The sequence below is a fragment of the Astyanax mexicanus genome, chromosome 23 (genome assembly GCF_023375975.1).
Source record: "Astyanax mexicanus isolate ESR-SI-001 chromosome 23, AstMex3_surface, whole genome shotgun sequence".
Taxonomy (NCBI): domain Eukaryota; kingdom Metazoa; phylum Chordata; class Actinopteri; order Characiformes; family Acestrorhamphidae; genus Astyanax; species Astyanax mexicanus.
Window position 1 is genome coordinate 9,198,059 of NC_064430.1, and position 26,330 is coordinate 9,224,388.

The 26,330-nt window shown below is 36.2% G+C and overlaps 2 protein-coding genes across 3 annotated transcripts in view; one reads left to right on the forward strand and one right to left on the reverse strand.

The window, feature by feature from the left end:
- The first annotated feature begins 108 nt into the window (after nt 1–108).
- On the forward strand, nt 109–18,025 carry dpep2 (dipeptidase 2). Its single transcript, XM_049471097.1, has 12 exons — nt 109–187; nt 1,621–1,732; nt 3,992–4,161; nt 6,675–6,801; nt 8,195–8,324; nt 10,060–10,201; nt 10,472–10,541; nt 11,540–11,716; nt 13,124–13,208; nt 13,299–13,374; nt 13,535–13,670; nt 14,535–18,025. Exons 3-12 carry the CDS (start codon nt 4,013–4,015, stop codon nt 14,733–14,735), a joined length of 1,293 nt encoding a protein of 430 aa, XP_049327054.1. The 5' UTR covers nt 109–187; nt 1,621–1,732; nt 3,992–4,012; the 3' UTR covers nt 14,736–18,025.
- A 162-nt stretch (nt 18,026–18,187) lies between these two features.
- The window catches only part of slc12a4 (solute carrier family 12 member 4), a 51,247-nt gene continuing 43,104 nt past the window's right edge, over nt 18,188–26,330 (reverse strand). For both annotated transcript variants that reach the window (XM_049471093.1, XM_049471094.1), the window contains exons 18-24: nt 25,485–25,680; nt 24,874–25,043; nt 24,613–24,744; nt 23,985–24,092; nt 23,126–23,313; nt 21,427–21,560; nt 18,188–20,780 (exon numbers count right to left, since the gene is read on the reverse strand). In XM_049471093.1, the coding sequence (XP_049327050.1) occupies nt 20,689–20,780; nt 21,427–21,560; nt 23,126–23,313; nt 23,985–24,092; nt 24,613–24,744; nt 24,874–25,043; nt 25,485–25,680 (1,020 nt within the window). In that variant the 3' untranslated portion in view covers nt 18,188–20,688. The remainder of the gene's footprint in view (nt 20,781–21,426; nt 21,561–23,125; nt 23,314–23,984; nt 24,093–24,612; nt 24,745–24,873; nt 25,044–25,484; nt 25,681–26,330) is intronic.

Here is a 26,330-nt window from a genome sequence, read left to right on the forward strand (position 1 = left end):
ATTTTCCCTGAACGTCGTGCCTGATTGTAATTTGTCCTAATTTAAAAACTATTGTAGCCAATTAAAAAAATAAACGTTAAATCACAGTTTCTTTATGTTTTCCCCAAGAAAATACATGACGTGAACAGAGACACTGGCCAAAAGCGGATTGTGGGATGATATGTGATATGACTGTTCAGCCTAAAATGTGAGTAAACTGCACCCTCTGTGGGTTGTATAAATATATTGCAAAGCAGATAAATGATGAGCTGGATGATCTGTAGTTAGATGATACTTGTCACAGATACATTCACATTAATATATCAAGTGTGAAATATAGAAGAATAAAGAGAAAAATGGAGTAAAGGAAAGGTTGTATTATATTACTGAATATTTTACATAATACCATTCAAATTCTTTCTGCATTGGCAATATATGGACTAATATGCTTGTCATATAAAATTTTAGTTTAGTATGCAATTCTCAGAACATGTCATTTAAAATGTACAATTTATTAAATAGAAATGAGCAATATTAATTTCTATTAACAAAACAATCAACATTTTGTATCATTTACAAAAACATAGTTTTTTGTGCTCTAGCTCCATCTACTGTTGTTTAGTGATATCACTCATAAAGTAACTAATGTGTTGTTATGGTAGACTAATCCAGCAGTAACATGTAAACCAGTAATGTGTTTTATTAATATAAATAAACTATACAGAATATTAGATCCTCCGTAGTAGGTCCTCTGTTCTTAAGTTGTTGTGTTTTTGTTCTTTGAAGGTAAATTATCAAAAAACATCAGTGTAATATTTGAGAATAAATTCGAAAAAAGAAAATAATGTGTACAATTTATTTTTTTCAATATTTTTTTAATATCTGCCTCTGACAATCGGAATTTCAGGGAAGATATTTTGTGAAATTCAGTTTGTTATGGGAAGAAATTAAAAAGTAAAAAATATAAATAAAAATAATAATAAATATTCAGGGAACTTTTCAACACTTTAAACGTTTTTTTCTACTTTTATCATTTCTGTCCCTCACAATCAGAATTTCATCAAGAAAAAAAATCTTTACTTTTTATGCCTCTTTTAACAAATATATTTCTTTTAACAAGTTTGAATTATAGCATCAGGGGCAGAAATAAAAAAAACTAGACATTAAAAAAAGATCAAATGCTATTTTTTCACAATCAACATGTTTAAATGTAGTTTAAGAAATAGTCAGACATTTTGCTAAAAGTTACATTGGCATACAAAAATAATTCTATTCTTTACTATAACAAATGGGAAAAAAGAACGTGAGAAGAACATAAGATAATTTTTTGTGAAACTTTATGCAATTTTTTTCCAATTGTTGCATCTTGATTTTTTCTTACAAATCTAACTATGAGGGGTAGAAATGTAAAAATAGACATAAAAATATTTTTTCTACACTTTTTAAATAATAAAAAAAGAAACATTATCATTTCAAATTTAAATAAAATAATGAAGTTTGTACCTAGTTTTCTGTTTTTAAATGTATGTGTTTAAACTTACCAAAAGAACAGAAGTTGTATTAGTGATGTAGAACAGCAGAGGGAGACTCGTGTCTGCTGAATGTGTTCAGTGTGAGAACTGAGGGATTCTGTATATATAGGGCGGATATATGAGAAACTTCTGAAGAGAACTGCATAACTCAACAACTCCAAACACAAACTACAGCTGAGTCTCTTCCTCTGTGAGTGATACACCTCTCTCTCTTTAACACGGTGAGTAAAGAACAGACCTTCCTTCTCTTACTTTTCTTCCTTCTGTTCTTTCTCTTCTGCTTTCACTGTGCTTTGGGCAGCAGTCTGTTTGTATATTATAGTATGTGTTTAGTTCCTCACACAGACAAAAACATATAACTGAATCCAGTAATACTGTACTGCACTGTACTGTTAATTTGTTTAGATCACATGTTTTAAGGGTGAATCCTAGTTTTCATCAGACTTAAAGCCTTTAAAGACTTTAATTAGAGTTTATCCTGCTGGAGAATCCAGTTCAAGACCATTTAGTTTCTGGTAGTTGGTTACAGATGGTGTAAGGTGGTGTTTGATGCTAAAGGTTGTTAAAAAGCTGCTCATTCTATCCTGGTCAATCAGCTTAGTGATGCTGGTTAGGGGAGGGACAAAACATCAATATTGCGATACATTGTGTTACTTTCTATTGTGATACGTTATCAATAAGTCATGAAAAATAAATATAGATTTATAATATAGATACTATATTCCTGAAATGAATGAATTATTTTACTGGTTTCCTATATCGCCAAGTATATCGTTATCGCAAAAATACCCTGAAATATCGTGATATTATTTTACAGTCATATTGCCCACCCCTACGGGAGTGTGAATGTGGGTTAAACATGTCATAATCTAAATATTCTTATTATATTGTTGTTACAGTTACAGTACTACACAATAGGGATGCACAGTATATTGCTTCAGCTTTGGTATTGCAATGTGCACATGTGCAATTGTCATGCTGCAGGACATGCAATGTTTTGTGCAGTGAGAAGAATTTTTTTTGGCTGCTTGATAGAAAAAAAAGTCTATGTTTTACAAAACAATGTCTACCATTGCATGATTGTACAGTTATACCCAAACATATTTGGACAGTGACACAATCTTAATGATTTGGGGTCTGCATGCCACCACAATGGATTTGAAATGAAAACAAATAATAATAATAAAATAAATAAATAAATTCAAGTGTAGACTTTCAGGTTTAATTCAAGGGCTTGAACAAAAATATCCTGTGAGGCGTTTAGGAACTACATCCACTTTTCTACAAAACCTCCTTATTTTAGGGGCTCAAAAGTAATGGAACAAATGAACTTCAGACTAGGGGTGGGCGATATGGCTCTAAAATAATATCACAATATTTCATGGCATTTTCACAATAACGATACTTTTGGCGATATGACAAAATACTGAATTAGAAACAATATTCAGAATTTTATTATTGCATGCAATATGATATGGCTAACTGAGATATTTAAAAAAGATGTCAATGATCCAGAATGTCATGATACTAGTAATGCACTCCAAATATGTCTATATATGCAGGATTAAATTAAAGTCTCTAGTAGATATATAATGGGAAATGAGAACTGTGTGAATTTTTATTTTGCTAAAAACGGCAAAAAACCCTGGTATAATAATTAGGGGTGGGCATGATATTTCAGGGTATAATATCGCTCACGATATTTATATTTTTGGCGATATTATCACGTACGATACGGAATGGCACACCCCTACTTCAGACCTTTTAGACCTTTACTGCAGCTGCATTTAGTTGTTATTGGTTTGTGGCTCTCAATACCTTCAGTTTTGTCTTAATTAGTATTTTTGACTATAATTTGTAGATAGCATCTACCCAATTTCATTTTTATTTTTCCAATCATTGATGCACAGATTGCATTATTATTTAGCCTATAATTTACAATTTAGCTATGCCAATTAGCCCATCTACTCAGCTGTATACCCTCTATCTCCTTATCACTAGTGATGCCCCGACACCAGGAGGGTGAAGACTAGCACATGGCTCCTCCGATACATGTGAAGTCAGCCTCCGCCTCTTTTCGAACTGCTGCTGATGTAGCATTGCCGAGTAGCATCACAGCGCACTCGGAGGAAAGCGCAGCGACTCGGTTCTAATACATCAGCTCACAGATGCCTCGTGCTGATCTTACATCACCCTAGGAGTGATGAGAGGAAAGAGCGCTATCTGCCCACCCAGAGAGAGCAAGACCAATTGTGCTCTCTCAGGGCTCTGGCAGCTGATGGCAAGCTGCATGACCGGGATTCGAACCAGCTATCTCCTGACCATAGTGGCAGTGCTTTAGACCGCTGGACCACCCATCATGACATTTTTAATATCATAGAAGAACAAAATATCGCAATGTCAATTTTCCCCAATATGATTTTTTCCTATTAATTCCAGCTGAATTAACTGTTGCACTTTTGTATGTTTTTGCTCTTTAGCACTGTGATGATCAGCAGAAGATGATGTTCTCCATAAAGCGATTGGATATATTCCAGCTGTGCCTTGGATCTGCTTTCCTTCTTCTTCTCCTCCTCCATGGAGTTCAGTCTTCTCCAAGCTTTTCCAGAGATGCAATTGAACTGATGTCAAAATATCCACTGATTGACGGGTAATAACATATTTTCTTTCTGTCTAAGACGTAACCAAAAAGCATTTTAAGAGGATTTTCATGCACAGTCCAAAAGTCCATCAACATGTGTACTAATAAGATAGCTAATTCAGCTAGTTTAAGGGAGAACTCTGGTGTGACATGGACATGGGGTGTAGTGAAACTGGATAACGAGTACAACCCTTTGTTGAATAGTGTATCTCTGTTCTCCTCCAGAATCCCAAAAAATTCAGCACTCTTACTCTATGCTCCAAGCAGGCTTACAATGCTAATAATAGGGGCATATCATTACTCTTTTAAATAAATCTTTATTTTTACACCATTAACAAACTAGTAGCTCCACACTTCATTGGTAGAACGAGGTACTGAAGCTAAGGGCGTTTTCACACCTGTCTATGGTCTGAATCTATGGAGTTGATGAGTTCGTATGATTGGACAGTTTCTCCCTCTGTTTTGTTTGGTTTCACACTGATCACACTGTCTTCTCTGATTGGTCAGAGCTGTCTGACGCAGGAGCAAGAAAATAAATACAATAATAATATAATACTAATATTTTATTTATATAGCCCCTTTCCTGAAAACTCAAAGTGCTTAACAACACAGCGATAGACAAAAGGTATAGTGCATAAAGACAAGTGTGCATACAAGCACTTACACGTAACAGTGCAAGTATTTAAAAAAAAAAAGATAATAAAATAAAATAAAAAATAAAATAAAGTATACAAGTAAAGATATATTAACAGCAGTAAGCTTCCCTAAAAAGATGAGTTTTGAGTAAAGATTTAAAAGAGTTTAGGCTGTCTGCAGCACAAATATTACTGGGGAGCTGATTCCAAAATCGTGGGGCAGCAGAGGAGAAAGCTCGATCGCCCAGAGTCCGCAGGCTGGGTTCTGGTACAACGATAGCGATAAAATTCAAGTGTGAATGCTGTTTTTTGAGTCAGGAGGTGGGTTATAGTGTTAATTTCGGTACAGTACAGATGTACACATAACAGTGAACGTAGCACAGGCCGTGCATGTAAACAGCGTGGAGCAGAGACAGCATTTGTTCATAGCTGTAATAAGTAATAATGATCGTTATCTGGATAATATATCAGATTAAACTGTACTTAATAAGCAGTGTAGCTTAAATGAAAGGAATATATTAGATATCTGGGCTGGAATGAGACCGGATCACATTCTCACCACAAGAAAACCACCCCAGAGTTTGTTTGGGACAGGATCGAGACCACCTCCTCTAGCGGGTCTCGACCCGGTTCATTTGATCCACACCTGAGTGCGATTACTTAGGGTTAGGGTTTTTACACCTGCTCAATCGAACCCCTAATAAAAAAGTAGATTTAAGTATACTAAGATTATTATACTGTAGTTCACTAAAAGTGAACATGTAGCCACATTATTAATCAGTATATTTAAAGAGTGCTAAAATGGAACAACTTTTTCTGTACTTATTATACTTTAATTGTATAAACAATAGTACAAAAGTCTTACTTAAAGTGTGCTAAGTGTACTTAACTGTGCTGAAATGGAAACATAACATCTAAACATACTACTTCATGCATATAACCCCATATTTTAAATATGCTTACACTAAAATTATAATACAACTGTAATATCACTACTATACACCAGGTATATTAGGAATGTACTAAGAATTGATGATAAATATATGTGATTTATTTACATTAGAGTACAAATATGCTTCTTGTTCCTGTCTTTTGTAAGAAGAACACTTCTAGTATAATTTGTTGGGTATAAAAATATATTTTAATATACTGTACTGCAATTTTTAGCGAGTTACAAATTCACTTTAAATGTTTAAAATTAGGAGTATTCATTTAATTTACTTTCTAAAATGTTACATGATACATTGCACTTTAAGTGAACTACTGTAACAGGTGTTTTTAACACACTTGATTGTACAAAAATGTACAAAAATATATTCGGAAATAAGTATTTTAGAAGTATATTGAATTACATTGAACTAAAAGTGTACTTCATTGTAGTTTTTTTTAAATACACTTTATTGTACTTTTTAAAAAGTATGATCAAAGTTAACTTTCAAAAATTTGATGAAACCATAATATTAATGCACTTTTAATATATTTTAAGTAAGTACATAAATCTGTTAGACATTTTTCTCTATTTTTTAAGTACAATTAAGTATTTTTTTTTTTACCTGGGACCCAATAAATGGTACAAACGAACCAGAGTCTGTTTTAACCGAAGCAAAACGTGCTGGTGTGAAAACACCCTGAGACTCTTGTGCCTGACTGCTATCAGATCCTCACAGTGTTTAATATTTTCACATCTAGAGCACAAGCTTCCCAGAAGAAAATAAAGAACTGCTCTTTACAAAAATGTGATCAAACTCTTGTTTAAAAGCCTTGATTTCGAAAGAAATGTAGGATGAGCACAAGCTGTCCACATACTTTTGTAGGTACAGTACAGTGTTAGCATGGGCTACATAGCATTAAACCCTGTTTTCTGTTTTTTTGTGTCTTTTTCCACAGACACAACGATCTTGCTCTGCGTCTCAGGATTTTTAAAAACAACAAGCTCAGCGAAATTGATTTACACAACTACAACAAAACAGCCACAGATATAAACCGACTCAAAGCTGCTCATGTTGGAGGACAGGTGAGTTTTTATTTGATATATTTATCGATTTTAAGGCGGTAAAAGTGTAAGAATTCACTGTTTCCTGCTGGGCGGCTGTGTGCTGTTTTCAAAGTCGTGTGCTGTTCTTCGACTCTATAATGCTGTGCAGCAACATCTGGTTTCACTAATGTACAGTATCTCTCTTATCAAAACACACCCAGTGCAAATGATGTTGTCGAACAAATGATTCAATGCTGTGTTTGACAAACTCCAGGCAAAAACAAGGCAGCGTATTCACCATACTTGTGGTGCAGACAGATGAAATGTGGCCTTCACCATTAACCCATGTGTGCAGTGAACACACACACATGTACAGTACATACACTGGTGTACAGTAAACACAGCAAGGTTTGGGCAGCCATTGCTGCACTGTTTTGCTCAAGGGCGCAACTCTGGCAGCTTGGAAAGCCCGAGTATCAAACCCACGACTCTGTCATCAGTAACTCAGAACTCTTACAGCTGAGCCACCACTGCCCCAGGACACCACAATGCTAGTCATGCTGGTTGAGCAGCTTAGTCATGCTAGCAACTAGCTTAGCATGCAAGATGACTTTCCATAGAAATGCTAAATTGAAAGAATGGGTCAATGCTCTCAGGAGCTCAGTAAATTCTAGCATGGTTTCGTGATAGGATGCAGCACCTGAGCAACAAGTCCAGTTGTGAAGTTTCACTACTCACTAGGGGTGGGCGATATGGCTCTAAAACAAAATCACAATATTTCAGGATATTTTTGCGATAACGATATACTTGGCGATAGAGGAAAACTGATCAATTATTTATTAATTTCAGGAATATAGTATTTGCTAAGTGCGGACCACGCCTAAAAAAATAGAGAAAGAAGAGGGAAAAAGGGGAGGGAACTCAGGGAAATTGGGCTGGAGTTCTGAACTGCATGCTTAAAGAAGCGTGCAGTTATATCCACTCCTTTTTATTTTATAAGAAGTGAAAGAGTACAAAAAGGGAGCTGTTGGGGAGGAGGTGGGTTGCAAACTTTTTATATTTATAGGGCGGTTGATTGATACGGGGTGGAGTTAGAACGTACAGTTCGGGCGTGGTCCTTCTTTTGTTATTAAATAACATCATTAAAAGTATAACAGTATAATCATAATGTGGCAAAATAAATAATATAGCATGAAATAATATAATGCAGCAAAACATATTGCAGAATAGTTCTAACAAACAAGGTCCAAAAAATGTGGATTAATGGGTTTGGTGTAGAAGAACCTTTTTTTCTATCTATCTATCTATCTATCTATCTATCTATCTATCTATCTATCTATCTATCTATCTATCTATCTATCTATCTATCTATCTATCTATCTAGTAGTAAGGAAGTATCTCATTGCATTGCGTAACACTTTTCCTGTTTCAGCTCTTTGCAGCGTATGTGTTGTGTACAGCTCAGGAGAAGGACGCAGTGAGGCTGACCCTGGAACAGATCGATTTGATACGGCGTATCTGTACTGAATACTCAGAGCTGGAGCTCGCTACCACAGCAGAGGGTAACATCTCAATTTTAATAAAATACATTAAATAAACCTTAAATTAAATTAGAGATATTAGGTCAGGTCCTTAGTTATTTACACACAGTGACACAGCTGCTGCAGTTTTGTGATTGTACATGACACACCAAGGATTTAAATGGAAGCACCAAGATTGAGTAAAGTATAGACTTTCAGCTAATATTATGTTAGGAATTACAACCATTTTTTTAAATAGTCCCTCCTTCTTTCACTATTTAAAAACAATCATAAAACTTTTAATAGATTATTTGTAATACTTATTTTTTAATAAATAATTATACCCAAACAACTTCTGTTAGTGGAGCTATCCATCTCCATTTCTAATTCATATGAAGTTTCTTGTACAGCTCTAAAATATCACATTTTGTGATATTCACAAAATTCTTAGAGATATGACAAAACAACAAAACAAAATAAATATTATAGGTTTATTAAGCATACATATTACAGTTTTATACATGCATTAGCCCAACTGGTTTAGCTTGGTGCTTTAGCTCTCCAGGTTTAGCTTTAGGTTTTAGACAGAACAACAACAAAATGTCTTTTTCTTTTTAATTGTAATTATATTTAATATACATATAACAGTTTTATACACTTAGTTAAAATGAAAACATCTAGAAATGTTTGTTTTTTTATTAACAGTAACTGATTTTGTATAAAATAATAATAGTGTAACAAAATAAAAAAAGTAACAACAGTGAAGTAATGTTAACAAAAAAAAAAATGAACCACAAAACTGAAGTGTAGTATATTTAATGGATGCATATAAACAAAAAAAAACACACAATTAAAAGCTAATAAAGAAAAGTAACAAACAAAAATACATACAAAATAGACAAAATTAAGACAAGAGTATCAATATTATCACGATATTGAGGTTTTTTTTTATTGTGTCAAATATTTTTGCGACTTTACTGTGTATGATACGATATGGATATTGCACACCCCTTCTTGCCGGGATAACACCTCGTAACTTATACAGCTGTGGCCATTCTCAGGCCATCTTTTGAGGTAACACTTCTTGAACAGTTACATGTTACAGTTACTGATGTCCCATGACTTCTGGCAGAAACTAAAGGAGATAAACATGCTCCATTTTCATTCACTTCTGTATTCCCTGAGCTTTTACTGTTTTTTCCCAACGGAAATCTTATCCCTAATTGTCCGCTAATTATTGTAAATTACAGGGAAAAGCAGTTTCCGGAACAGTTCAACAGAAAAACAAAACAGATCCACATGAAACATATAGAACACATTTTTTAAAACACTGTATGAATAGTGTGGCGTGAGGAGGCGGGGGAGCCGTGGGTCTGGTCCGTATCAGGACTGAATAAGCAGCCAGCTGGGACAGGTATAAAAACCTCTGCCTCAGCCCACAGTGGGGAGGACTTTACTGGGGAGCTGAGGCCGCAAGAACCTTTGAAATACTTAATATATAAGTTACCTTTACAGACTCTAGAGCCCCATTGGGCCGATTTATGTTTCTTTAAGTTGTTTTGGGTGTGGTGGAGGGCATTTTCTGAGCCAAATAAAGGTATGATTTGAGTTCATTTACTCCCTGTGTTTGTGTATCTCTGTACTTCCTACTACCAGGCCACAGTGGCCACGCCCCTAACCCCAGGGGCCAGTCACAATAGGCTTACTCATTTTGTGTGTGTCATAATTAAAGTTTGTGTGTGTGTGTGTGTGTGTGTGTGTGTGTGTGTGTGTGTAGAACTGAGGAACACGACGAAGATAGCCTGTCTGATCAGTGTAGAAGGAGGTCATTCCATAGACAGCAGTCTGCCAGCACTGCGCATGTTCTACCAACTCGGAGTGCGATCAATGACCCTCACACACAACTGCAACACACCTTGGTAAATAAACACAGACACACACACAAACACACACAAACTTGAACCTAAAACCCCAGTGCTGAGGGGCAGATCTGTCTATCCATCCATCCATCCTTACATCCATCCAATAGGCACAATGGTTTGCTGGGGTTCAATCAGATGTCAGTCCCAATGCTTATTTAAGAGCATGCATATCTAGATCATGTGTCTTCAAAGTTATTAGTAAGTACTCAGCAGATTTCTCATTTCCCAACTCCCTCCATTTCCCACACAACACATTTCTTTCTTTAGGGCAAAGACCTCGTCTGCGTATTACTCCTATTATAAGAATGAGAAGAGAAACCTGACGGAGTTTGGTAAGGTAAAGAACTTTCTCTTTCTCTATGCCTGAAGATAAACTGAAGCAGTAGAAGTAGATGCTTGTTTTTCGTCTTACATAACCTTTGGGTCAACACATTCCTGCACACAGCATCTGTATACAATCTGTATAGAAAGTCATATAAATGAATTAAGGCTAACAGTGGACTAACCTTTGAAAACCTTATTTGAGAGATGGAAACAATGCACAAAAATAAATAAATAAATAAATAAAACTGAAAAAAAAAAATCCTAAATATAAATCATAAGATATAACTAATATGAATACAATCTTGTGAGAAACAGAAAAAAATAGGAAACTCCATATTTTTATTTAATCCTTTTAGCTTCTCTGAGGTCCTGAAAAAGAAGGTTGTAGATGCAGATAAGAATGGAAAGAGGTGCATAAAGAGCAGCTCAGCTTTCCAGGTTAGCTTTAGCTCTAACAGTTTAACCTTTAACGCTTACCTTACGCTGAGCTCTCCAGATTTAGCTGTAGATTTTCATGTTTAGCTTTATATTTAGCTCTCCAGGTTAAGCTTTATCTCTAACCATAACACATCAGGTTGCTCAGACTCGAAGAGAGGGGGGAGCCAGGGTATTCCAGGGGTATACTGATGTATATATACATATATATGTATATATGTATATATACATATACAAAAAAAAAAAAAAAAACGACCCAATTAAAACAATTATCTTAGCCTTTAGGAAGATATTCATGATATATTATACATTCACATTGGGGACCCTGAAAAGCCAGATTGACTTATTTAGAAAGTTTTGACTGAGGTTTAAATATCCTGCTGCAGGATATTTAGCTTTGGCTTTAATTTGATGAGTTTGCAAATTCAGACTTGTTCAGACAGATTCTTTATACAGAAAACAGAATGGGTATGTGTATGTATTGCCACACTGTTTATTTGGAGGGGCTTTGATGAATGGTTAGATGCTGTTGTTGTTGTTAGGAAACATGACTCACATGTGTGTGTTTGACCCCAGGCAGTAGTGGATGAGATGAACAGGCTGGGAATGCTGATTGATTTGTCCCATACCTCTTTGGGCACAGCGTCTGAAGTGCTAAAGCATTCCAAGGCTCCCGTCATCTTCAGCCACTCCTCCGCTTACAGCATCTGCAACCACAGCCGCAACGTCCCGGATCACCTGCTTCACGATCTGGTAATACACCACTGTCTCCTGCTATGACTAGTGCATATCAAACTCATGTATTATATAGATGTATTACACACAGAGTGATCTATTTTAAGCGTTCATTTACTTTATTGTTGATGATTATTATGGCTTACAGCCAGTGAAAACCCAAAAATCAGTGTCACAGAAAACTAGAATATTATATAAGATATAATTGGTACATTTGACAGTGTGGGCAGTGTGCTAGAAAATGAAATCTGCATCTTCATAAAAGCTGTCAGCAGAGGGAAGCTTGAAGTGCTGTAAGATTTTCCAGGAAAACAAAAGTGGATCAACACCAGCAGTTGACTTGCCTCTCCAAACCATCACTGATCATCATTAAATTTAACATTTAATTTAGAAATCAGTGGAGCAGAGTCTAGAGGAAGAGTGGAGAGACACACAGTCCAAACTGCTTGAGGTCTAGTGTGAAGTTTCTACAATCAGTGATGGTTTGGAGAGACATGTGATCTGCTGGGGTTGATCCACTGTGTTCTACTGTATTAAGTATAAAGTCAGTGCAGTGTTTTCCTGTAAAATCTTACAGCACTTCATGCTTCCCTCTGCTGGCAACTAAAATGCATAGGCTTGGCTCTGGTTTGATTCGAGGCCCAATTCTGACTTAAATGCTTGGTTCACCTCCTGACCAAGTGCTGCATGTACCAACACCCCGGTTGCTGAGTATAATATGGGAATTGGCCTGTGCCACTTTTGAGAATTTGCCAGGTACTGAATATGAACTATAAACTACAGGGGTTGGAAAATGAAACTGAAACACCTGTCATTTTAGTGTGGGAGGTTTCATGGCTAAGTTGGAGCAGCCTGGTGGCCAATCTTCATTAATTGCGCATTGCACCAGTAAGAGCAGAGTGTGAAGGTTCAATTAGCAGGGTAAGAGCACAGTTTTGCACAAAATATTGCAATGCACACAACATTATGGGTGGCATACCAGAGTTCAAAAGAGGACAAATTGTTGGTGCACGTCTTGCTGGCGCATCTGTGACCAAGACAGCAAGTCTTTGTGATGTATCAATAGCCACGGTATCCAGGGTAATGTCAGCAAACCACCAAGGACCAACCACATCCAACAGGATTAACTGTGGATGCTGTAAGAGGAAGCTGACTGAAAGGGAGGTTCGTGTGCTAACCCGGATTGTATCCAAAAAACATAAAACCATGGCTGCTCAAATCACAGCAGAATTCAACGTGCACCTCAACTCTCCTGCTTCCACCAGAACTGTCCATCGGGACAATAAATTATTGTGGTCTAAAACCAGGTGTTTCAGTTTCATTGTCAAACCCCTGTATATTTGATCTTGTTCTGCATGACTGATGCCAAGTCACAGTCAAAACTACCATACCTCATGTTGTTCTGCCTTTTCTTTCGTCCATCAGAAAAAGAATGGAGGGCTCATCATGGTGAACTTCCACAACAGTTTCATAGCCTGTCAAGGAAAAGCAAATATCTCCATTGTAGCTGGTAAGCACAACACTTGATGCCACACATTTTTTTATCTGGACATTGTTATATAATAAACAGATGCCAATGATCTTCCTTCAACACTTACAGACCATTTTGACCATCTAAAGCGTGTGGTAGGAGCAGAACACATTGGCATCGGAGGCGACTATGATGGTGCTATTGGGTAAGTGATTCCCTGTGGAGCGAAGCAGGGCTGGCATTCCAAAGCTCTGACTCTTTCTCATTCTGTTGGTTATAAATGGAGAACATCTGCCCCCAGTCATGCAAGACTGAGTTAAATACCCTCTGTTGTTGTTTTTTTCTGGGTTTGTGTGAGCGTTTAGATTTCCTCAGGGTCTGGAGGATGTGTCCAAATACCCTGCTCTGATAGGTGAACTGCTGGAGAGAGGGTGGAGCAAGGAGAAGTTGGCAGACGTGCTGAGACTCAACTTCCTGAGAGTGTTTGAGAAAGTAGAGAAGGTGAGCAGCAGTGTTCTCCCAACCCCCAAAAGCATCTATAACAGGGGTCTGCAATTAAGTTTGGCCGGGTGCCATATATTTTCCAAGCCATTACATGGTGGGTCACAAAAAAAAAAAATCTAGTGTAATGGGATGGAGTGCTATAGACTAGTAGCTCTCTTTTCAGCCCAGAGGGATGTTGAACCCAATTGCAGAACAGTTGATCTCAAAGCAGGTAAACCCAAGAAAAAAGGAAAAAGAAAATAAATAAACACAGCGCTCCTCACGCAAGATCGAACCTGTGTCGCCAGGGTCATGGTCCAATACACTATCGCTGCCCCGGCTGGTGAATTGGAACATGGCCAGGAAAACATGCCCTTATATGGAGATAAGGAGCCCAAGAACGCCGAGCGCGACAGAGAGAGAGACAGGGGAGGAATGTAAACAAAAGCTCACCAGAGAAGCATTTTATTTATTCATTTATTTTTTCATTATCGTTTATTATAGTTCAAACAACCTCATGAGCCAGATGTTTCATGCCTCCTATTTCCGACCCCTGGACTATAAGCTTCCAAACGGTGTAATCATTTTGCTTGTAACGACTTAAATATATCATTAATGAATTCTTACATATATAGATTCATTAATTTCAACAGCTCCTTTTTGTTGTGAATTACCAATAAACAAACGCCCACACAATCTATTTTTGGATATCAGTGTATTAGTGAGAATTTGTTTGCATTTGTACTCAGATGATGTTAGATTATAGAGAGGGACTGGGAAGAGTGGGACAAGATCCTCGATTAATTTGATTTGAGAACATTTGCATTTGTTGAAATACTTCTCTGTCTCTATCATTTTTTCTGTCTTGTGGTTTTATGACAGATACGTGATGATCTGAGCAACACTCATCCCAGTGAGGTGCAGATTGCCTTTGCAGAGGCTAATAACTCATGCCGTTTGGAGCTAAAGGCCCCGGTCATCCCTGGAGAGATGCATAACGTACGCTCAGGTTCTCCTTTAGCGTCAGTGAGTGTTCTGTTTTGGACTCTTCTCCCACTGTACTGTTACCTGCTGCTCTCTTAAAGCAGCACATTTCATTTCATTTCATGTACAATAGAAAAATATATATGTAAATATACATGTATATAAAGTACAGCCAAAATTTTGGACACACCTTTTTATTCAATGTTTTTTTCCTACATTGTAAATTAATATTAAAGTGGTCCAGACTATGAACTTAAAAGAGTGAAACAAACCAAATTCTCTTATATGGGAGCTGTTAACTTGCTGTTTCTGAGGCTGGTAACTCTGATGAACTTATCCTGTGCAACAGAGGAAACTCTTGCACTTCCTTTCCTGGGGCAGCCCTGATAAGAGACTGCACTACTGGATATTTTCTTAAAAGTTCTTTACTTAGTTCTTTTTTAGTAGTTCTTGTCATAATCTGGATTAGAATATTACTCAAATAGAGCTGTTCACTGCTTACCAACTCTACCTCTTCACAACTTTACAACTGATGCTCTTAAACACATTAGCAGACAAGAAATTAGTTAAAAGAAAGTAGTTAACTCTTGACAAGTTCAGCACAGCTGTTAACTGAAAGCCTGAATTACAGGTGACTCTACCTCATAAAGCTGACTGAGAAAATGCCAGGATGTGCAAACAAGAGGTGTTTTTTGTATATTAAATAATTCCATATGTGTTTCTTCATAGTTTGGATGGCTTTAGTATTAATTTTTTAATGCAGAACATTTTAATAATGAAAAAACAATGAATTTAAGGTGTGTCCAAACTTGTGACTGGTACTTTATATACAGTTCTGGAAAAAATTAAGAGGCCACTTTAGTTTCTGAAACAGTTTCTTTGATTTTGCTATTTATAGGTACATGTTTGAGTAAAATAAACGTTGTTTAATTCTAAAAACTACGGACAATATTTCTCAAATATTCAAATATTGTCATTTAGAGCATTTATTTGCAAAAAATGAGAAATGGCTAAAATAACAAAAAGATGCAGAGCTAATTATCTGCTAAAGATCTCAAATTATAGTCATAAAGAGTTCAGAAATCAATATTTGGTGGAATAACTCTGTTTTTTAAATCACAGTTTTCATGCATATTGGTATGTTCTCCTCTACCAGTCTTACACACTGCTTTTGTATACCTTTATGCCTTTCCTGGTGCAAAAAATCAAGCAGTTCAGTTTGGTTTGATGGCTTGTGATCATCCAACTTCCTCTTGATTATTTTCCAGATGTTTTTAATTTAGTAAAATCAAAGAAACTCCTCATTTTTAAGGGGTCTCTTATTTTTTTTTCAGAGCTGCATATACACCAATCAGGAATAACATTTTGACCACCTACTTGATTCAGTAGTGGTAGCAAACAGAAGCATTATTATAAAGTTTTATAAATACAGACTGTATTACTTCTGCCAATCATGGTTCTTCATCTGCTGATAAAATGGACAGTGCATGGAGAAATAAGGAGGTAGTCATAATATTCTGATATGACTGTGTTTATGTATGTAACTATTTACATTCATAAAACACAAGCAGCTAGTGCTATCAGAGGTGCTGCGACTGCAGGAAGTGCTGTCTTAGTCTTTAGCAATGAGAGGTGATGTGTATTTTATACTGTAACTATATTTATAACTATTTGCACATACAGTATTGATATGCTTTCATGAATGTGAACCTTTTGTGCTTTCTAAAACTTTTTAAAAGTTAGTTTTGAATATATATATATATATATATATATATATATATATATATGACTTCAGTGTGAAATGAACTTGGGTTGTAGGGAAACATGATATTCAGTGTGAATTTTGTCTAGTAGCACACATCCATTCACCCCATAAATACAGTGCTTTTAGCCGATGCTCCCAACTGGCTAGAGATACTAGCTAGAGATAGGGGAATTGTAAGCTTCACTCCACCTTTTAGACTTGTTCTCTAAGTGCTCAGAATAGTGACTGTATTTCCTGCTAGAAAACGCGCATCTCTCTCCTTCCTCCAGTGTGTGTGTGTGTGTGTGTGTGTGTGTGTGTATAAGTGAGGTGGAGAGTTTTAGCCTGTTAGCTTGTTAGCTCGCTAGCCTGTTGTTATTTTGGTGTGGTTGCGGCCGACAGCAACCATTGTAAGTTCCAGCAATAAAGCTACGATTGTAAACTTCGTTCTCGTCCATCCTTTCAACTTGTGGGATGCTAATATTTCTTTTTACTAAGTAAAATGACTAAAAAGTAACGCATAGTGACTTGGATAAGTAACGTTAGCCGCGCTAACACACTAGCACTGTAAGCCTGTTGGGAGCATTGGCTAAAACAGCTGTATTGCTGAGGGAATGATGGTGGTGAACGGAGGTGGGTTATTTGACAGAAGTTTGTCCTGTTATCATGATTCACTAAACCACAAGTCTATTTCACACCGGATTTCTCCTTTAAGGGAAGCAGGCATGTTATTTATGTAATAATATTTAGGAGCTATGATGGGTTTTCAGGAAATGCAAACAAATCACATGTAAATCCTCAGTACAGGACAGATGCAGAACTGTTACAGTGCTTTCCATGAATCAAATCGACTCGTATATCTATTTATATTTATTTTATTCTTGATTATCTAAGTGAAGTATATTGTCTAAGTTTATTTTTAATTTTATAAGTGTAAGTGTGTGTATATTCTTTACAAAAAGCACACTTTTTTACATTTTGAAGGTGCCAAACAATGCCTTTAATGTTAATGTCTTTGCTAATAGCAAATACTAGATGTTTTATGTTGGCTATGTTGTTTTACAAACCAATTTACAGCCCTCCTATTTTTTCTCAGACATAAAAATGTAAATACTATTATATACTAGTGCACAACCACTCTTTCTCACAGTATATGCTTCATTTAAAATATTGCAAAAAATGAACCAAAGATGTGGCAAAGTGTGGCAAATAAACAGAATTAGATTTTTGTTATTTAAGATTGCTTCTGTTAAATTGAATTTGTTTAAAATTATTTTCACTTAAGACATATGTAACAATATATGATTTTAAGAATATATGATCCCCATGCATTTATAACTTCATAACTTATGCTGCCTCGCCAGAAAACTGGTCTGTTATCTTGGTTTATAATTTCATATCATCATTTTGCATCAATCTTCATATGTTACTGTATATTACTGTAATATTTTCAGCTTTACTGTAATACTGTACATTTGTCTTGTAGAGATTTTTTTTTGTTAAATTTTATTGTTATATATAATAATATACTTTTATATACTTTATTTATGTACAACATTTCTGTGGTGTTTAAAAAATAATTCCTTCTGTAATTAAAGTAGGCCAAAAAATGTGAAATAAAATTGACTGAACTGACACAAACAAATGAAGGTATGCATTTATGTAAAGTAGTGTGATGATAATGTGTGGTAATGTCTGCCCTGAGGCTTTAATGAATAAAATGAAATAAAATGAATACTGTAAATATATTCATAGTAAAATGAGCTAATACAGCAGGATGTTGGTCATATACTGTATCAGGAGTCTATGAAGTTTAAATAGTGTTACACTTTTATTTCTGAATTTGCATGTGACCTTCAGGCTGGTTTGCATCAACAGAGGCAAATAAAGTTTCATTTCATGGTGACAGTCATCAAGGCAGCCAGGGCTGGAACCTTGTCCTTTTCCTTGTTTTTAAATGATTTACATTTTTAATTTTTCCATGTTTAACAAATAAAACAAACATAACTACCCACCTGTACAGATACTGCATTCTACAACACAGACAAAAATAAAAATCATATACATAGCAATACCTTCTGCTTCCAAAAGCACTGTCACATCTGTCACTGTGAGCTGTGTGTGTGTTTATGCATATTACATATTTCATTTACAAAAATTACATATCAAATTTTCTCTCTTTCAAAAAATCCAGTACAAAAAACAAAAAGTCATAATTTATAAAATCACTACATCAGAACAAAATCCCAATAAAATCCCTCAGCCCCTCCTCAGATCAGCACCTACAACCTAAAGCTCTCAGAATAATGGGGAGTAAAAGTATAAAATAAATAAGAAAATAAATAGCGTAACATTTTAAAACAGTTTCGAGTAAAATCTGAGTTTGGCACTGGTGTTTGAACAGTCAGTCTGAGGGGGGAATAAAAGCTAATTCTTAACTAAAGCTCCCTAAAGCTCATAGAGTACAAATAAAGTAAACTGTAGGTGTAGCCAGTTCAAATACTGACATGCTAAAAGGCGTGGGATAGCAGTATGTCATATACACCAGTTTTCATACGTCTTGGCATCATGTTCTCCTCCACCAGTCTTGCACAATGCTTTTGGTTGGTCTTTTTTCCCTTACTGGAGCAAAAATTCAGTGTATAAGCTTTTCCACCAACAGAATTCTGGTTCTTGAAATAGTTTCGTTCGTGTTTATAAGAATCATAGTACTTTTCATTACTAGTATTCTTCGCTGCAAACGAACGTTTCTGGTTCCGAAACCTACTTTTGTTGGTGCAAAGGCGGCGAACCAGTTCAAAATTAGATTCGTGAACAAGAACGGTGGAAAAGTGCTAATAGTGGGTGACTATCTTAACAGTGCAGCGCTTTTGTGCTTCTCAGCAGAGGATAATGACCTGCATGTGACGGTGCACCAGCAGCTAATTTAAGGGAACAGCAATGTTATTTTATTCTGTATTCTGTTTATTGTAGAGTTAAAAGTCGGCCCAGATGGATGTGTCTACTATTCCTCGATCCACAGTGGCTAGAATTGTCCATGTGAACAGATAAGCTACTCTTGAGGCATGTCAGTGTTCTGTTGAGTAATCCCATAAAACTCTTGGTTCGAAAAGAATCATATCTGTAATACAAAAAAACGTGTGAAAAAAGTGTGAAGAACCTAAAGGTAAAGGTGTAGCCCATTGATGCACCTTTTTGATTTTAAAAGGCATGTACTAATTCTCTTAATTAATCATGGGTTTGTGAAATAAACCAATCAGTGTGCCAGTTGTTATTCCCTTTAAGAGCCAGGTGAGCTCTGACTTTGGCGCGTTCGTATCTTAACAGTGCAGCACTTTCATGAGTCTCAGCAGAGGATACTGACCTGGGCATTCACGCAGTGAAGATTAGCCAGCAACTTATTAAAAGGAACAGTAATGTGTTTTTATTTTTTATTTATTATTTATTCTGTTTGTTGTTGAGCTAAAAGTCGGGTTTGCTTTCTGCAGCACGCATAATGCACCTATAGGAATGGACTCAGGGTTTTAATCAGTAAGTGGAGCACCTGTGTTTTCCACTGCCAAGATAGCAATACGCCAGAAATTCATCTGAACATCTCTCACTTCCGGACCACCACACCAAACCGTTCAGTTTCTCTTTACTTTAATTAAATTCTGATGCAATCTACTTTCTGCTTGACCATGTAATGTGTCCCATTGGCATACATACACTGATCAAGCAAAACATTATGACCACCTCCTAGTTTTACGACAATTATCCATTTTTTAAAGCTTTATCAGTGGTCACAGGACAATATTAGGAGAATGCTTACAGGACACTGCTGACAGGATGCTATTGAAGGACTATTCTGAGTCCAGCAGTGACATTGAGGTGTTTAAAAACTCCAGCAGCACTGCTGTGTCACCGCACCCAGAGTGAAAGAAGGATAATAAAGTGTCCTATTTGCTCAGTGGAGCTGAAAAAAATGGATAATAGGTGTAAAAAACAAAAAGGTGGACTTAATGTTATGCTTGATCATTTTGTAGATTGTGTAGCTGTTGATAATGAATCCCAAATTATATTACTATTATTATTATTATTATTATTATTATTATTATTATTATTATTATTATTATTATTATTATATATAAAGCACAATAAATGTATCTCATGATACAGTTCAGTGTAGAAATCTTAGAAACTATAGATATATGATATCTAGATTCCCGTTCAGGTAATATCTGTATGATCTGCATTGCACAGCGTCGTTCTCTAATATTCAGGGGCGAGTCCTCTAGAGTTCCTGTAGAGTTCCAGGCGGTGACTAGTTTAGGAGTAGATGGTGATGACCTCACGCCCTCCACCCCTCACCAGCAGCACTCTCTCCAGCCCCTCCGTCAGCACCTCCAGGAATTCCATGTCTGAAAGTCTTGAGTTAAGGAAATATATGGATTTCAGGCAGAAAAAAAGGGTAGATCAAGGTGAATCCTGGTCTATATAGTGCTCTATATAGTTATATCTGCAGGGTTCGTACGGTCATGAAAAACCCAAAAAAGTCATGGAATTTAAAAAGTAGCAATTCCCATGCCTGGATAAGTTTTGAAAAATAAAAATACCCAGAAAGTTCAGGAAAAGTCATGGAAATTTGCTCTACAAATCTTTGTGTTTCAGTTTATTAATGAAGAAAATCTATTTTGAGCTAAAAAAAAATAAAAAAGTTTAGAGTTAATTAAGAAATTTAGCCCTACACAATGAAGCTCTCAGGATCTGACACACATTTTATTATTAAAGACTGTGTGTCAACATTTTTATCAGATTAATTTTAGACCTAGAATATTCAATTTTAAGTATAACTTTAGTTGATTTTTGGTTTTATTGTCCATGTCTGCACTGATGTTTTAAAAAATCATATGATCATGAAAATTTGCTATGAAGGCATGGAAAAGTCCTGAAGGCATAGGAAATTCATGGAAATGTATTGGTTAAAACGTGGATGAACCCTGTATCTAGATCTAGTCCTTCAAATCCTATATAAGTTGGTATATCAGCTTGTTTTGCAGAGGATACAGTTCTCATCACCTTCAGCGTTGCGTGGAGGCCCCGGCATGTTGAGCAGCACCAGTCTGGCATCATGGGATCTGTTTACAATAACCTCATTGAGCTTCACTGCTGTGTGCATCCGTCGCACATTGGACTGATCTCTATTTTACACACACAAATAAACACACACAATAAAAAAAATAAATTAATTTCAAGCTAAAAAAGACACACTTGCTCAGTGGTTGAAGCTTGTTAAAATAAAAAAAAACCTTCTAAAGATTAAAAGAAGAACGAAAGTACATGAATATTTACATTATGCTGGATGTTAAGTTTTGAAAATGAACAGATAATATATCTAACAATGGATCCTAATTTAGCGATCAATAGGCGAGCCGTCAACCGCACACTGTGCAGCTTTATTTAGGGTGTGTCAGTGTGTCTTTGCTATCGTAACGACAGGAAAAGTATTTGCCATTTCAAATATTCTTCAAGGGCCAGGTGTGGTCTGACTGAGGTGGATTGCTAATTTAACAGTGCAGCTACCTGGACGTGCCCAATGCATATCTTTCACACAACGTCTGAAACTAATTTAATCTAATTGATCATTACTATTTTTTTCTGCAGTGTATGGATGTGTTGAAATTCAAGTGGACTAAGAAACTAAACTAAAAATAATATAAGTATTTGGTTAAAGATATAGGTGAAAGACTAATGGTAGAGAATAATGGTAAGTTCTTTACAGAGACATTATGTAGCTGTGTTTTAGTTGGTCTTGGTGCATCTGAGTCTGTTCATAACCACAAAGCTTTCTACAGCAAACTACAGCTTTCCTTAAACATGGACAGGAAGCAGAGAAAAAGAAAGGGTGGACATTAATAGCAGGTTTACAAAGCATTGAAGGCAAAAATGCATCAGAATTTTAATCTAAAAAATGTGTACTTGGTGTAAATAAGCATTAAAAGAAGTATAAAAAAAAGATCTACAGCTCTGGAAAAAGGAAAAGACCACTTCAGTTTCTGAATCAGTTTCTCTGATTTTGCTATTTATAGATAGATGTTTGAATAAAATGAACATAGCTGTTTTATTGTATAAACTACAGACAACATGTCTCCCAAATTCAGAGCATTTAGGAAAAAATGAGAAATGCTTAAATAACAAAAAACATGCAGAGCTTTCAGATCTCAACATAATGCAAAGAAAACAATTTCATATTCATAAAGTTTTAAGTTTAATCAATATTTGGTGGGATAACCCTGGTTTATCACAGTGTTTTATGTATCTTGGCATCATGTTCTCCTCCACCAGTCTTACACACTGCTTTTGGATAAGTTAATGCCTTTACTCCTGGTGCAAAAAATCAAGCAGTTCAGCTTGGTTTGATGGCTTGTGATTATCCATCTTTTAAATTTGGTAAAATCAAAGAAACTTAGAGGTTTTTTTAGTGGTCTCTTTTTTTTTCCCAGAGCTGTATATGATAAACCTTGATTTTGAATAGAGGTCAATGTTAAAAGTAGGGGTTTTATTCCAAGTAGAAGTGATCAAAATCATCTGTGACTTGGAGACTGATTCGATTGAATCTTATTTGACAGGAAGAGATAAAGGAGGAAGAAAGAGATTAACTGCTTTAGAAGAGATACTGAACCTGAAGATCTTCAGCTTCATCTCAAAAAATGCCTTAGCTGTTCTTAGTAATTAATCTAAATTATCGTTTATGCTTTGTACTCACGGTCTAATACTAATAAGCTCTCTGAAGTTTTCTGGAGCATTGTTTCGGTTGCGTCTTTCTGCGTCCAGCTTGTCCTTGGTCCACGTCATCTGGTTCTTCTCAGGCACCACATCTATAGATTCCTCTTCTTCGTCTGAGTACAGACTGCCCATCCGCACCAACGAGTGCCTGTCCTTCACCAGCTGGGCCTGCCAGGAACAAGCAAGCCATCAATAACAAATCACATACTGTAGGCCAAGAGTTGACTTGGGGTATTAAAACTGTTGTTTTATTCTATAAACTACGGACAACATTTCTCCCAAATTACAAATAGAAAAGTATTGTCATTTAGAGCATTTATTTGCAGAAAATGAGAAATAGGTGAAATAACAAAAAAAAAAGATGCAGAGCTTTTAGACCTCAAATAATGCAAAGAAAACAAGTTCATATTCATAAAGTTTTAAGAGTTCAGAAATCAATATTTGGTGGAATAACTCTGGGTTTTAATCACAGTTTTCATGCATCTTGGCATGTTCTCCTCCACCAGTCTTACACACTGCTTTTGGATAACTTTATGCCTTTACTCCTGGTGCAAACATTTAAGCAGTTCAGTTTGATTTGATGGCTTTTGAACATCCATCTTCCTCTTGATTACATTCCAAAGATTTTCAATTTGGTAAAATCAAAGAAACTCATCATTTTCAAGTGATTGTGGCTTACAGTTAATGAAAACCTAAAAATTAGTATCTCAGAAAATGATTTAATTATATAAAAGTTGACTTAGGGTATTAAAACTGGTTTCTGTAGACTGAAGATACTTTGGTGTGGTGTATGAAGTAAGCAGAATGATTACTGAATAGTGCAGATATACTGAACCTACCTCTCTGTTCCTCTCGGCAGTGGACAGTCTCATCTGCCTCAGCATCTGTGACCTCTGCTCCATCATTAGTGTCCTCTCGTAGGTGTACGCAGAGATGTCACTATCATGCTACAAACAACAGTAAAATAACAGAATCATTTGTGATTCAAGTGGGATATATAAAATCAGCTCTCCTCCACCAGTCTTACACACTGCTTTTGGATAACTTTATGCCTTTACTCCTGGTGCAGAAATTCAAGCATTTCAGCTTGGTTTAATGGCTTGTGGTTATCCATCTTCCTCTTGATTATATTCCAAATCAAAGAAACCCATAATTTTTAGGTGATTGTGGCTTACAGCTAATGAAAAAACAAAAATCAGTATCTCAGAAAATATAGAATATAATATTATATAAGAACAATTGGTACTTTTGCTAGGTTGGGCAGTGTGCCAAGTCCTGCTGGAAAATGAAATCCGCATCTCCATAAAAAAAAAACACAAAAAAGTACAAAAAAAAAAAAACACACTGCACTGCATTATTACATGTACAGATAGGCACCATGCCAGTGTTCCAATACTTTTGTCCTCATAATAATATACTGTACTGACTCTTTTAAATAATAAGACTTGAATAGGTTTGGTTAATTACCATTTCCACCACCTCCACTTCGGCCTCTAGCCTGAGCTGGTACAGGAAAGTGGCCAAGTCCTTCTTCATCTGTATACTGTTGTCATCCATCTGGGCCACCGTAAAAATACGCATCTTACACTTTCGCCAAACCTGGATGGGATAAGAAGGACATCTTGAGTCAGAGGTGGTGTCAGCTATCTAAAGAGCACTTGAAGAGTATTAAAACATTACTAAAACTAAAAATTATATGGCGATAAACATGACATTATGAATGTGCACCTTGTGCTGTTTGAGGAGGAAGGGCAGCAGCATGAGCATTCCTCCATCATGGACTATCCACCACACGTCAATGTGCCCATCGGTAAAGCGTTCATGGTTGCTGGGGTAAAACGACACGTTCTTCGGCACCATCAGAGCCAGATGGGCAGCTGTTGTGCAGCGGACAGTATCTACAAAAAGGAAAGTGAGATGGTATTGTGATTAACATTGAAAGGTCTGAACATTTTCATGCTGATGTGGGCTCCAAATGGTCCAGCAAACTAAGGCACTGTCACTGGATCATTTGAATCCTGAACCGTGCTGCTTGGCATCAGCAGCCGGAGTCTGAGAGAGTACAGTTGGCCTTGTTCTCTCTTGGTGGATAAATGGTGCTTTTTTCCCCCCATCACCTCTTGTGCATGTGCTAGTCTTTACCCTCCTAGTCTTGGGGCATTACTTGGGGTGATGGGGAGTTCAAATAAATGGGAATTGGGAAATTAACCTTCCAAATCAGGGAGACAATCAGGTAGAATTTAAATGGACAGTCAGTTCTTGAAGTTGGTGTTTTGGAAACATGGCTGACTGGTGTAGAAATCAAACAAAGGAAAGTATACTAACACAAGGGCACTTACTTATGAAGGTTTTCCATGCTCGAGGATCCTCGCTCTGCCTCCAGCCATATGGCCATCCCATAACCACTGTGTTGTGTTTCATCCCACCCAGTCCACAGGATTGGATCAGGTGGGAAATTCCTTCCCTAACCTTGGAAGCCACCACCACCTGGCAAAAGCCTTTTACTCTCTCTATCTCCATCATGTTCTTAATTGCCTACAATAAAAGAGAGACAACAGTGCAAGCATTTAATACATGGAGCCTCTGATTAGCTACTAAAAGACAAATTGGTACTTTTGGCAGTATGGGCAGCGCCCTTAGTCCTGCTGGAAAATGAAATCTGAATCCACTGTGTTATATCAAGTCCAAAGTCAGTGCAGTGTTTTCCCAGAAAATCTTACAGCAGTTCATACTTCCCTCTGCTGACAACTTTATGAAGATGCAGATTTCATTTTCTAGAAGGATTTGGCACACTGCCCAGACTGCCAAAAGTACCAATTTTCGCAGATACTATTTCTGCGTTTTCATTGGCTGCAAGCCATAATCAACAATAAAAGAATTAAAAGCTTAAAATAGATCACTCTGTGTTTAATACATCTATATAATATATGAGTTTCACATTTTAAACTTATTTACTTAAATAAAGTAACTTTTTACCTACTTTTTTTTTTTTTTTTTTTTTAGATGATCTTGTATTCTTTATATAATACCAAAAAGATTAAGTTCAAAGTTAAATTTTCTTTCATTTTCTTAAATTAACTTTACATTCAGCCTTCACTTTTGATGCTTTAATTGAAATAAAACAGGGTTCTTGCACCATTTTAAAAGACAAACAAAAAATGTAGTCATATTTAATTTTTTTTTTT

What these genes read in the sequence shown, in the direction of transcription:
- dpep2 (XM_049471097.1), top strand. Translation starts at nt 4,013, where the DNA reads ATGATGTTCTCCATAAAGCGATTGGATATATTCCAGCTGTGCCTTGGA. An exon ending in CTGCTCATGTTGGAGGACAG is followed by an intron (nt 6,802 to 8,194) that starts GTGAGTTTTTAT and finishes TTCCTGTTTCAG; the next exon opens with CTCTTTGCAGCGTATGTGTT. An exon ending in TGTTTGAGAAAGTAGAGAAG is followed by an intron (nt 13,671 to 14,534) that starts GTGAGCAGCAGT and finishes GTTTTATGACAG; the next exon opens with ATACGTGATGATCTGAGCAA.